A 13,638-nucleotide genomic window follows, 5' to 3' on the forward strand; every position below is an offset into this window, starting at 1 on the left:
TGTTTGTAGAAAACATGTCAAAACACCCCAGCTACCCCCCAGTGTTCTTGTATGACGCAATATATCCTTTAGTCACTGTGGGCCTCAGAGCACAGTAGTACACAGCAGAGTCAGATAGCTGCACACTCTGGATGCTCAGAGGAACGGTTCTGACAGCAGAAGTCAGATTGGCATCAAATTTCCCCTTGAAGTCCTCATCAGTGTGCCCTGGTCCGATCACATCTTTTCGCAAGACGTATTTTGGGCGGTCCTCAGTGTACTTAACATACCAGAAGAGTGATGGTGCTGATGCAGTTGTCTCATATTTACAGTCCAGACTTACACTCTCTCCTTCATGAGCTGCCAGAAATTTATTTGGCTGGCGGACACTGTCTCCAACTGATTTGGTCTCTGCAAGAAGAAAACATTTCTATAAAAAAGTAACTCTGTTGATAAATTATGGTTATGGAAATAATACTTAGCATATCATACCAAGGACAAATGATGCAAATACAGTCAAAGTGAACAGCCAGTTCTTCACAACCATTGTAAAAAGATAGCAAGGGGATAAACAAACGACTGTTCTCTCTGGCATGGTTAGAAAATCTAACTTTGTTGATTATGGTAGCAGTCATTTACAGGCACTTTGAAGGTCTCCCATTAAGAAGTTTAAAAGTAAAGGACGATATTGTCATGGTTATAGTGCCCTCTAGTGGTTCGAGGTTGTTACAAACGACTCATGTTTTTGAAATAACGTGTTAACAGCTTTATATACAACTTAAATCACAGAGATATAGTATCATTTCATATTAAATGCACACATGCATTAGATTGTTTTGGGGGAAATGTTGCTATGATATCATGACTATATACAGTGCATTATATTCTTATATTCAGTAATCTTGTCATGTGTTGTGCAGCACAGCAGGTTTTTGTACAGGAACTGTATAACATGTAGTCACTGTGGGCCTCAAAGCACAGTAGTAGATAGCAGAGTCAGACAGCTGCACACTCTGGATCCTCAAAGGAACCAAGGTGGATCCCAGAGTAGCATCAAATCTCTCCTTGAACTCAGGGTCACTGTTCCCAGATCCATGCCTTAACCTCATCAGTACGAACTTGTGGGAGCCCGTTGCTTCCTGTTTGTACCATAACAGGTATGGACTTGGATCTGTGGTCTCAAATGTACAGTTGAGCATCGCTACGTCTCCCTCAAAAGCTGTCACAGGTCCTGTTGGCTGGGTCACACTGTCTCCTCTGATTCCTGAAAATGAACAGGATAAAACATTATGGTCAGACAACAATATTCAAGCAGAAGTTAGTAAAAATAAGGAAAAGTATTATGCTGTATTGTACCACATTGGAATGCAGTGAGAATCAGTAAAATGTTCAGCCAAGCATGCATTCTGATGATGAGATTGTTAGGGTGGTACAGGTACACACACCTCTTGAAACCAGGACTTTAAAGTTAAGTGATGTCTGTAGCTTAAACTGATCCTTGCATGAGGAGGAGCTTATGCTTTACAGCAGCAAACTATTATAGGTGTGAATCACAGGACAGTTGGAGTATTGTAGAAGAACAACATGTTCAAGTGCTATTCCCTGCTTTTAATTACGGCTGCTTTTTATATGTACAGTATGGAATCTTGTGCTTTTCAAACTCATAAATACTATGACAACTCTCATCCACAGAGACAACATTTATTTATTCAAACAAATATGTTTTCTTTGATAAAAATGTAATTCAGCATGTTTCTTTGTTACTCATATTTCACATCTGAGCATACATCTCAGACAATCTTTCACCTGCAGCTTGTACCAGAAAGAAATCTGGATTTGAGTCAGTCACATCATTTGACTGTGACTGCTGTTGAATAACTAAGTACATTGGGTAAACAACAAATCAAGCTACATACTCAAATATTTTCCCCTTGTTTAAGGCCCCTGTGCTTATTTTACAGCAGCTGTATATCCTGTAGTCACTGTGGGCCTCAGAGCACAGTAAAACACAGCAGAGTCAGACAGCTGCACACTGTGGATCCTCAGAGGAACTGATTTGCCACTGAAGTTGAGATGGGCATTTAATCTTTCAGTCCATGCACCAGAGTTGTCTGTTCCTCCATAACGGTCTTTTCTTAACATGTATCTGGGAAATTCCTTCACCCCCAGCTTGTACCAGAATAGATCAAGATTTAAAGATGTAGTCTCAAATGTACAGTCAAGTGTAACTGTCTCTCCCTCAGTAGCAGTCAAATCTTCTGCTGACTGGGTGACACTGTCTTCACCTCTGCATTCTGGGGAAGAGATACAAATGAAAATGTTTATTGTGTCTTTCCTTAGGTAAAACATTTAAAGCGTCATGAGGATATAGTATTATGCGATGAATCACAGTTACAGGTATAGTAGTGTCATACCAAAAGTTACAGTTAGAATCACTAGTAGGTTCCTCTGCCATTGCTTCATGTCTTTACTGAGATGGGTGGAGAGAGAGCAAACTCTCTGGTGGAGACCCTCTTCTGTCTGGACTTAGCCCTGATTGGATTTTGCCAATTCAGTAATTCATTGATTAGTTTGTGTTCTCTTCTCTTCACTAAAAGTGAACCTTTTCAGCATATACTCCAACAGATATGGACTTCTGTCAGTTGTTTCAAATGTACATTGTTTCTCCTTCTATAGTCACATCTCCAGCCATCTGAGTAAATCTGTGTCTTCTCTAAAGGTGTCAGAACAGGAACATTTATGAAAGAACATAAGAAAACATAAGATTGTTGGATATTTTAATGGCACACAATTTAAATTGATTGTTTCATAACAAGACATAATGTAAATATCACAATGTTCTTCAACCAATATGTCATGTCAGTAGAAGGATGAGTATGAAGAGAAAGAGAACCAATACACTCTCTTCTATGTATCATGAAATGACTATTCTTCAGTCACCTTTTGTGTCTGAGACTTAAAATGTCTTCTTTTTCAAATCTTGTAAAGTCTTTGTATTTTAAATGACATTTCAAATAGAAATGCGTTTTTTATTTGACAAATATTAATTTGTTGATTTTTAGTCAGTCAGTTGGTTGTCATTATTAGTGTCCTCTTAAAACCTTTCTCTCTCCTGTGTTTTTGTATAGGGATTAATTCAACTGTAGTCATCGTGTGCCTCAGAGCACAGAAGAATACGGAAAAATCAGTCAGCTGCAGGCTTTGAACGCCTAAAGGAACTGATCACAAGGCTGAATCCAAACTGGAAAATAATCTTTCCTTTAACTCAGGGATCCATACTTACCTCACATGAGGACACACTAAGGACAGTGGCTGGTCAGCTGGATGTACCAGAACAGGGCAGGATTGGAACAGCTAGTGTTGTACTGGTAGTTCTTGTGTAACCTGCCCTCCTTCGAGAGCAATGACTTGTCCTCACTGTTGATCAACCACATCTTCACCTGTGCAGTCTTAAAATATAGTATTACTATCCCATTGTTTGTCATTGTTATTTTTGTCAAACTAAATAGTTCCCCCAAAAAGATGTATGTAGACTGCAAGTAGCTCAAATAAAAAAGGACCTATTCAGAGAAAGTCCTAAACAGATACCCATCACAGCGATGTAGCATGCAGCAAGCAGAAAGAATGTGATCTTAAGAAAATCTGAAGGACATCATTTGGGGTTTCCCAAGGGATGAGCTGAAGTGGTATTTACATGTGAGGGGTTGGACTAAGTTGGTGGCTAGTTGTGTTAAGTGCTGGAGGAATTTACAGAGAAATGCTGCCCCTCCCAGGTTCTTCAGTATATTTCTTGGTTGTCACTGTAAAGCATGGAATTGCATGTTAATACATGTTTAATGTATTCATTAAGCAGACACTTTGATCCAAAGTGACTTACAGAGAGGATTTGAACCTGCAACCTCCTGATTCGTAGTCAAATGCTCTAACCAATGCACTCAATCTGTCCCCTTGATTGGTTGCCTATGGATTTATTCCTAAATATAAATGACTTTATGGTTCCTAATTTCCTGGCGCTTGCTGAAGGTGTGACCACAGTAAACTTCAACTCCAGCATTCCAGAGAGCATTATTCTACATTATTGGGTGGGCAGAATGCAGGGCAATAATGAGTGATGAACTTGGGGTGGTGGGCGAGATCATAACATTACTGCGCAGTGTGCGGCGCACAGAGTACGTTTAAGAGACTCCTCACAACACTCGGCGCTCGGACAGGGAAAGATGGACTCCTTCAGTTCAGCGGCAAATGACGGAATTTTTCCTCGGGATCGACCGTCGTCTATCAATTCTTTTGATCAAGGATGCACAGAGTCAAGTTTAATGCGTGAAGGGCCACCAGCAACATTTAGTTTTCCATCCGTATCACCGTGCGTAAAGTACGGAGAACGTTTCAACTTGAGCGCCTCAGCTGCGGAGAGCAGCGGTGGGGAGCAGAGTCAGGATGACGATAGTGATGGTATTGGCAGGAGTGACATGGTACTATTTCCCGAGGAGAGACTTTTGCTATCTATGGGTAAATGTGAGACAGGTAAAAAACACAAAGAGCAGAAAGTCCTGAGGCTAAACATTAACGCGCGCGAGAGGAGAAGGATGCACGACCTGAACGACGCACTCGATGAATTACGGTCGGTAATCCCTTATGCTCACAGCCCATCAGTACGGAAGTTATCCAAAATTGCAACCTTGCTCCTTGCAAAGAACTACATCCTCATGCAATCGCAAGCACTGGATGAAATGAGAAGACTGGTTAGCTACCTTAACCAAGGACAAGGCGTTACTCATACCCCTGCAAATACGGCTGGTGGCCCCGGGTTAGGTGTATACGAGCAACAGACACAATACCCGTTCTCTGCTGGGATTCAAGACCCTTATCGCGACAAATGTGTTGTTTTCCCATCGAGACTCTTAAAAGAATTCAACAATAAACCTTGAAAAATGCATCCCTATCTTCATGCTTCATGTGCGCAACTGAGGTTGATAACAAAGCGCAATTAAACAACATGGATGAACTGAGTCAACTGAAATGTAATTGACAAATTCTTCTAGCTTACTATTGACTTCTACTATTTAGGTATCGAAATTATCCCAACTAATATTTTTATTACCAAAGACAATTTGGTAACATTTTTCTTTATATGTCTTGATGAAGCCAATGTATGTGAAACTAATTTTACTGTTGATACTGATAGAGGATTTATGTGTTTCGTGAGATACTGAACTATGTCTCTGAATTGATTGAAATAAATGTGAACAAATAACGCTAAACCTTGAACGTGGTCAATAAATTAATTAAACAAGAAATATGATACATATATTTACTTAATTTCCATGCATTTTATCTGACATATTGGTAAATTATATCAGCACCAGGTGGCCTACAGCAGCCCCAAGAAAGAATTAAGACGCTTTTTTTTGGGGGGGGGGGGGGTCAAATGTAACTGAATTGTAATCAAACCGATCATTTAAAATAAAAAGCGAAAGATTCAAATCTTGTGGATGCAACACAATTCTAATGGTTTATTTTGTTTTATTTCATAATTGTGAGTAGTGCTTGAAATTTTAAAGACATTTGAATATAAAACATTGAATAGTCGATTAAGTGTCAGGCAAAATAAACATTAAAATAATAAATAAGTCATAAGATATTAGGACCACAATATTGGAAAAAAATAGCGAGAAAAGCACTTGAGAATCCGAGACATACAATTTAAGGATTTATAACTTTAATAGCATAGCAGAGAAAAGAATATGGTATCTATATCAAATGATAATCATGAAGAAATTGGGTTTCAAAGTCAACAGTTCTCAACTGAATCTTCAATACTATGAAATGGAATGGAATTTAATACTATACTATAAGACAACAGCATATACCTGTGCTATACATTTTGGGTCCACTCTTTGGCCCACAATTACTGCTGTGATTTTCTCTGAATATAATACGGCAGATGTACGTCCAATCCACATGTCCCGCATAGGGCTCTGCCTTCTTTAGGTACCAATAGTCCGTCATCCAATCAGGCTTGGCGAGGCCTGTACCGAAACCTTACATCGGTGGCGGGAAGCAGAATCCCCAGACCTCCTCGGCTTGAGTCCAGGGTGACCCGCTTCTGACCCTCCACCACTTCCATATCAAAGTAAAGTAAAAGGAGAGACAGGAACTGCTTTATCTCATTTATCGCAAAGTACCTTCCAGGACACTTGGTGGAACCAGAGCCGAATGGCATGCGGTAGTACTTCAGCTTCTGGCCATCCTTGTAGAAGTCGGTCTTTTCTTTACCGTCCTCGACGTACCGGTCAAACTTGAAAACCTGTATAGAAGGGAACATTTAGAAAAGGGATGACCTTTTTATATTTATTTTAACAAGCAAGTCAAAAAAGAACATGTTGCAATTGACAATAATTACCTGATAAGAGAAGGCCTCTAGTGATCATTTATATATACTGTATATCATTTTTAAATAAAACAAATAAAATGGAGGACCGAACTAAACAAGCATGCAGCAGACAAACATCAAATATGTACAACATAGGCTATAGAGAAACCAGACTATCATGCTAACAAACACAAATCTATTTAGAGAGACAAATATAAGAACCTTCTTTGGCTTAATTTTCTCTTTCCTTACTTTCTTTTAGGTGTAGATATTCCATACTACTGATCTTGAAGAGCTTACAGTATACATTCATCAATCCATGGCTAAGGACCCCATTTCTGTGGGTATTTTACTATGGAAAAAGAAGTAGTGCCACAGAGTATACTTCCACAGTATATATTGGAGAAAGTAGGAGTATGTATAAGAGAATACAGTAGTTATTTTACTTATACAGCAATAAATCAACATATCTTCATTTATGGTTTGTATTTGACCAATAGTAAGGTGAGCCCCTCTCAGAACCAGATTACATTAGCATGGACAGTGCGTGCTGACCTTCTGAAGGCCAGTGAGAGGATTCAATCACTCACAGACCATGATAATGTTCATTAATCTAACCCAGAGGAAGACACACGCTCACCTAAATATGCACACACACACACACACACATACAGAAATACACCCATCCACACACCCACGCTTACCCCCCCCCTCCCCCAACCACTACCACACACATACACACACACAGCAGGTGGTGTAGTTTAAGTGAGCTATGCCAAACAAATACTAGACATTAGATAGAAAGAAGCCGATGTTTGATACAGAGCCTACAGGCCCTCTAAAACACCCACAGATTTTGTGTGAGTATATGTGTTTCAGTCTAGTTTACCTCGGGGTCTTCGTAGATCTCTGGGTCCATATGCATGCTCTGAGGGTACAGGGCGATCACGTCTCCTTTCCTCACCGCCTCCGATCGCTCCCCCGCTAGCCGTAAGCTGAAGTCCTCCTGGGCCACACGAATGTTCATGGAGGCCGAAGACAACCGCAGACTCTCGTTGATGGCGCTCTCTGTGAATGCAGTCCAATTCTGGGAGTTATCATTGGGGAGCATTGGGTTTGAACCATCCGTTCTGTGTTGACCTTGAGCAATTTAAGAACTAAAACTATAATACATGACCCGGACAGAATGATTTGGCTGACAAGAGTATTTGGATATTTGTTCGGAATACTGTTCAAACCAGTTTCAAACCAGAATTGGATTATTTGCGGCTGAATAATAAGGTATTTAAAAAAAAGAATCAGCATTCTACTAGACAAAGAAATGCAGCATCTTCGCTACTACTACTTGTAAAATATCGTCATTAATGCTACAACAAACGGATTCAGAAGAGACAGATCCCTGCCACATCACCCCTCAGGAGACAGAATTCCCTGCTGTTTACGACGGAGCCACATCGAGCTCACACCAGAGGCATTTTTTCCCCAGGCATGCTGATATGTCACCAGCGATGAGGCTGCAGTCAGCTCAGAGTGTGTGGCGTTGTGATCTAATGTGACACATGGGGAGCCTGTAACTGTGTATCTGTTTGGACTGGCTTTGTTACTGCGATCACAGACAGGGGTTTGTTGGTTGGAGTGGGGGGGGGGGGGTGATTTGATGCCACAGGGGAGTGCTACTGTGGTGTTCCTACCTCATTTTAGGACAGAATTATTTTGTTTTTGTTTAACATAATATAATACAAACAAACAACAACAAATATAGACAAGGCAATCTTACCCAGATAGAGAAGACCGTCCAACTGGTCCTTGGTGAAAGTGATGTCTCTATTTTTCAGCTCCTCTATTCCAGAGAGGTTCAACACATTCTGGATTTCCTTAAATACCGCTGCAAGGGCTTCTTGGTGAGTTACCAGGTAATACATGGCCCAAAAGGTTGCTGGGATTGTATTGCCCACTGAGGCCCATAGGATGGCAAAATGATGAGCTTGAAAAAGAAGAGGAGGAAGTATGGGTGGTGTACAGATAGAGGTCTGTAGTGCATTCAAGTACAAAATAGTGGAATTAAAAAGTTTTGAAAGGTGTTTTCACAACACATAAAGCTAGAAAAAGTAGAAAGCCTTTCTCACAAATTATTTTGAAAAAAAAATATTATAATCCAGAGCCTTGAATAAATACAATGTCAGAAGCATTTACCTGCTTTATCTACATCTCCAAGACAATCATACTGCTCAAAGACCTCAGCTCTTTTTTTGATGAACTGTGATGTGTTGGACCAGCGTGACATTCTATGTGGCAGGAAGTAGTTGATCAGCTCTTCCCGTATAGACTTGGTCCAACCCAGGAGAGAGATGGGGATCTGGGCGATTAAGAGCGGAAACATGTTGTCGAACTTAACAAATTGTTCTCTGAGCGTGCTCATTCCGCTGTGTCGACAGGCGTATTCTGGCTGGCCGTACATGGTCATGAAAGTCGCCTCAAACATGACAGTACTGCAGAACTGGTACATGCTTTCAGTCCTCCAAGCACCATCCTGATCCCTATTCTCCTCCGTCTCCCTCAGGTAGTCTTGCCGAAACACGAGCATGAGGTTACCCATCATGCTCTCTGTTAAGGTAGTCAGGCTGTCACCTTGCAGGAGGCGAAAGGATCTCTGGATCTGCTCATCCATGCCGGGGAACTTGCCACTTCTGACAGGAGGGTAGCCAAAAGTTACTGGGGCAACCTGGTCAGAAAACTCGTGGAAGTCCAGCTGTTTCCCATGTTTGATGACGTTGGGATACAGCAGTGGGTTCATGATAAATGTAATGTACTTTCCTTAAATGGGAAAAACGGATGTTAAATAGAAACAGATGTGATTATACAGTAGTAATCAACATTGAGAGACATGCTGACTCATACCGCTGGTAGAAATGACCAAATTAACAATATTAAATAACTATTAAATCCATTATCTTTATTCAATCATGTATGCAATAGTATTTAATCAAACACACAATGATACCAACCTGCAATCAATATAGTAAATATGTCTCCATGTTTTTCCTTATGTGCCGCAAGAAACATATGAGCATTTTTTCCAAACTCCACTGCCTTCCCCAGGTAGGGAATCCAGCCTGTTATGAGTGGGGGCTCATCATCTCGTCTGCGAAAGTGAAAATAAGCTTTTAAGATCAAATGAAAGAAATAGAGCAGCATAAATAACAACAACTAATGTTAAAGAAAGTAAACTATTAGGACACACCACTCAAACATCAAACACCTAAACAAACACCTAGACCTGTTTGACATATCCTTTGAGAAGGCATGTCTGGGATCGATTCTGGTTGGACAGGTATCAGCTTTCCCTGTGGTGTGAATGACCACAACACAGCCAACCCAACCTTAACAAAGAGGTTCTTTGTATTATACAAATGTTCAGATTCAAAAGTTCTCAGCATGTTGCTCTGTTCTTCTTTGTGTTTGAGGACAACCACTTGTTTCATCAAAACATTTTTTTATCTGCAGCTGACTGAATAAGAGCCACAGCACATATAACTGCCAAAACGGGTCTTCTCATATGTCTTCTCATACAGAATCTGAAAGTAGTAACCTATGCCAAACTCTGAGTGATTACAGATACTCCATGACACTGAAGGGAGTATCATGAAGGTTCCACATACTGCTTAGTACAAATATCCTCTCAGGCGCACAACAACACCGCTTCTGAGAGTCTGCTATGGATCAGAAAAACTTGCCTTGTTGTTTTGACTCTTTAGCTGTTCCTTCACTCAATAGCTCCACCACCAATAAAACAGCAATGAGCCAGAACTATAACCCTTGGCTCACAAAGAACTGGAGTCACTCAAGTGCTCTTAATTGTCAAGCTAATAAGAGGGGTGTGATTTTGTGATGTGTTGGTCCGAATAGAAATTGCAACCCTGTCAAAAGGTTATTAGAGATAACTATTAGCCGTTACATGTATGATCTGTCAAAAGATAACTAAACCAACCAACAAGCTTTGACAAATACTCCAAGCTCAAGGATACAGAAATCCAGCAACCAAAAAATGTGTTCTGTCCTTAGGCCACTGAATGTCGAGATCCAAGGGCTATTAATAACTGGATTGTTGACGGGTAGGGAGAAATCACCCATGCATTCTAATTGCCCTAAAGAGATACAGGGGCACTTTTGATCCTGTCAAGAGAACTTACCACTCACATACGATGGTCCTTCACCACACATTAGGCAATGTTTACTCCACATACAAACCCTATTATTCATTCTACTTTTTCATTTGCACTCTAAGGTTGAGCAGAGTCCAGTACACCCTCCTGCTTTTGTAGATGGCGATCAGAAAACATATTTCATTTTCACAAATGTCACAAATCGTATTTTTTCCTTTCATCACAAAATATCCAAAATGTCATGGTTTACAATCTGAAGATAAAAGGGTTTCAATTAATTTACCATCCAGATATTAGGTGAATTGTGTTAACAGAACATTAAACATAAACGGTGTCACATCGGGCAACTACCACTAGTCTTTCAAAGTGTATTTGCTATAAAGGCTTTGTCTGCATGCAAAAGATTGCAACACACACTGATGACTGTATCCCAACATCAATGAGGAAGGACAGAACAACCTCCCTCATTTTTGTGCAGCCGCATTACAATGGGACAGGTTCTGATTGTGTGGTTGGCAGAGCTGGTCTGATTCTCTGTTTTCTAAGGCCTCAAGCTGGCTTGACCAAGACCAGACTTGCTTGATGAGTTATACACACACACACATCAATAAACACATGCACCAGACACTGAAAGGCGCACACAAAACTTGTCTATGACTGCACAATGCTGTCAGACACTGTCAAAAGCAATCAGGGGCTCTACAAAGTGTACAAGCCAAGTGCAAATTAGAATAATAATGGGTTTAATGTGACGATTACAGTAAGAGTATATGACAGTTGCAGTCACTAATACAAGTATTTGTAATCTATTTTCAATATAAGAGTGAAGGTAATGGTGTTATAGTCATGGACTGAGGAAAGAGGAAATATTCGCAAGTAGTTACAGGGTAGACGGGCAAAGTGCAACAACCTTTGCACGTGTTCACTCTTGTTTTTAAGTGCACCAAGGTATTTCTACAGAGGGTGAAAAACAGTGGGGTGGTTAAACAACCCCAGTAAGAGCTCCTTTGGGAACTCCTTTGGGAACTAATCAGCCCATTTCCTCAGAAAAGGACAACATGTCTTCAGGGGCTGTTGGAGTTTGACCTACTTCTCACAGCAAATGGTGGCTCCCATGAATTCTTATCCAGTCAAACACTAATTACATTATAGGACATGCTATCAATATAGTGTTGAAAACATTTAAGATATTTTTCAAAATTGAAGACACTTTCAGATTGGCATTGCCTCTAAACTAAGAACCAAACCACATGTGTTTTAACATTCAACTGCATAAGAGCTGTAGCGTAGCATAAAAATGCATTTACAGCCATCAAAATGTGTCAAAATGAACCATGCAAAAAATAAAAAAGCTTTTAATCCTAATTGTAGCCTACTCTCTACTGTCAGTCGGTGTAGTGCATGTGACTGGAAAGGTTAATGCCAAAGAATACTGGGTTACTAGGTCAGGTCAAACATCATGTCAGACAACAAGCAGCCAGTCTATCCCCCATCACTTGCCAACAGTTTTAGAGATCCTCTCTTGACAAACGTTTAGACTATTTCACGTTAGGTAAGACAACGGCACGTAGGCTAATTAAAACAAGGACTATTTAGTGAGAGTTGTTCCTCGATCTGTAAAACAATTTGCAACAAATATGCTAAACCTAGATGAGACAGAATATCTACTTGCCTTTTCCTTGCAACAAGCCTGGAGAATAAACAAAGTGAGATTAAAACAAGAAAGACAAGAGCGAGCATTTCCCCTTCGGATGGTCGGACGTCCCACTACAATCCTGTTGCCACCGACCAGATGCTTGCTCCACCAACGTAACAAATTGCGGGTAACGTTTGGTCTCGAGATCTTTTTGTTTTATTTTCTGTTCCATTCAAATTCCAAATTAAATCCCATTCATGTGCGTGAATGACCCGACAACAGCTCAGGTGATGTTTGAAATGGTAGGCTATTAGGCTACAGGAAGTTGGATCAAAAAACTATTGCGCAATACGGTCCGATACAATGTCGAGCAACTGAATTGCGATTTGACACTGTAACTGTTTAAAGTAACTGTAAGGCAAGCAACGGTTAGTATAAAGACTGAAACCAGATGACAGGTGAAATAGGGCAATCAGTTCAAAGTTTAGTGATATACTGACGTCCATTGATTGTAGGATTGCCTATAGCCTACATTCATTTAGCTTAAATTTGAACTGTTTAATTAGGCCACAAGTTGCCTATAGGCATACCGGTGAAAGTAGCATAACTAAACAAACAGAACTTCGCTTTACAGCGAAAAGGCTTTGCCAATATGTGACTATATAGTCACATTAAAATATTGTAAAGCCATCATTTTGTTCAATGGCTCTGGTGCAGCTCAATACGTTTAGGCTTACGTCTCAAGCTCTATTGCTCAATGCAGTCACCTGTTAGACCAAGCATAACTTTTGCTAAAAGATGGCATTCCGTTAGTTTCTATGGAAAGTGATCAGCGGCGCATTGTGGCACAAAAAACAGGTCTGCGTCATGTTGAACTTCCGGCTCGTATCTTGAGCAATAGTGGCTGGGCGTGCACCTCGCATCATCGTAGGATAACGTGACCAGATTTTTTTTGAAAAAATCCGGGGACATTTTCAGTTCAGACACGTAGACACTGACTGGGCCCGTATTTATAAAGTCGTTTATCTTACCCTTGTTCTCGTAAATCGCAACGGGAGTGTCAAACAAAGAGTTTTCTACTTAAAACTGATCTCAAAGGGGCTGAAATGAAGATTAGTAAAGGTAAAAATCTGTATCCAAATAATAAGAACCATCTTATCACTGATCAACATCAGTGATAAGAACTTTGTTGATGCACAAGCTTCCTTTCAGCAGGCCTAACTTCTGTGATTGGCTGATAAGTGACTGGTCTGCACAGATGGGTGACAGGTGTAGGTTTTTCCAGCATAGATATTAAGATTATTAAAGATAACAACCTTTTGCCAGATTGTTCTGCCCATAATGTGTTCTTAAGTATCTTTAACCTTGAAGTGTTTGTATGCGCACAACGTGAGCACCTTGTCATTTAATGACAAGTTGCCAACGACCTCTAAGTAGCAACCCAGACTAGTGAAACTGAAATGTCATAAGTTAGTTAGCTAGTATCT

The 13,638-nt window shown here is 40.3% G+C and overlaps 3 protein-coding genes across 4 annotated transcripts; 1 reads left to right on the forward strand and 2 right to left on the reverse strand.

Annotated features, from left to right (window-relative positions):
• Positions 1-884: 884 nt before the first annotated feature.
• LOC146271576 (uncharacterized) lies at positions 885-2,442 on the reverse strand. Its single transcript, XM_084707594.1, has 4 exons — positions 2,394-2,442; positions 1,939-2,273; positions 1,425-1,476; positions 885-1,243 (listed from the first exon to the last, which is right to left on the reverse strand). The coding sequence occupies exons 1-4, from the start codon at positions 2,440-2,442 to the stop codon at positions 885-887; spliced, it is 795 nt and encodes a 264-aa protein (XP_084563720.1).
• Positions 2,443-4,187: 1,745 nt separating this feature from the next.
• On the forward strand, positions 4,188-5,392 carry LOC146271577 (class E basic helix-loop-helix protein 22-like). The gene has a single exon (XM_084707338.1). The coding sequence runs from the start codon at positions 4,197-4,199 to the stop codon at positions 4,905-4,907; it is 711 nt and encodes a 236-aa protein (XP_084563464.1). The 5' UTR covers positions 4,188-4,196; the 3' UTR covers positions 4,908-5,392.
• A 289-nt stretch (positions 5,393-5,681) lies between these two features.
• cyp7b1 (cytochrome P450, family 7, subfamily B, polypeptide 1) lies at positions 5,682-12,797 on the reverse strand. 2 transcript variants are annotated; one of them, XR_014767142.1, is made up of 7 exons: positions 12,188-12,797; positions 9,358-9,494; positions 8,546-9,166; positions 8,130-8,336; positions 7,242-7,420; positions 6,605-6,704; positions 6,159-6,286 (listed from the first exon to the last, which is right to left on the reverse strand). XR_014767142.1 is itself a non-coding variant. In XM_084707326.1 (6 exons), exons 1-6 carry the CDS (start codon positions 12,253-12,255, stop codon positions 5,993-5,995), a joined length of 1,506 nt encoding a protein of 501 aa, XP_084563452.1. In that variant the 5' UTR covers positions 12,256-12,641; the 3' UTR covers positions 5,682-5,992. The 2 variants fall into 2 exon arrangements, 1 of the variants encoding a protein (XP_084563452.1); XM_084707326.1 differs by lacking the exon at positions 6,605-6,704 and having other exon boundaries at positions 5,682-6,286; positions 12,188-12,641.
• Between the last annotated feature and the right edge of the window lie 841 nt (positions 12,798-13,638).

This window comes from Hypomesus nipponensis, chromosome 10, assembly GCF_054491055.1.
Source record: "Hypomesus nipponensis isolate SF chromosome 10, ASM5449105v1, whole genome shotgun sequence".
NCBI classification, from domain to species: Eukaryota; Metazoa; Chordata; class Actinopteri; order Osmeriformes; family Osmeridae; genus Hypomesus; species Hypomesus nipponensis.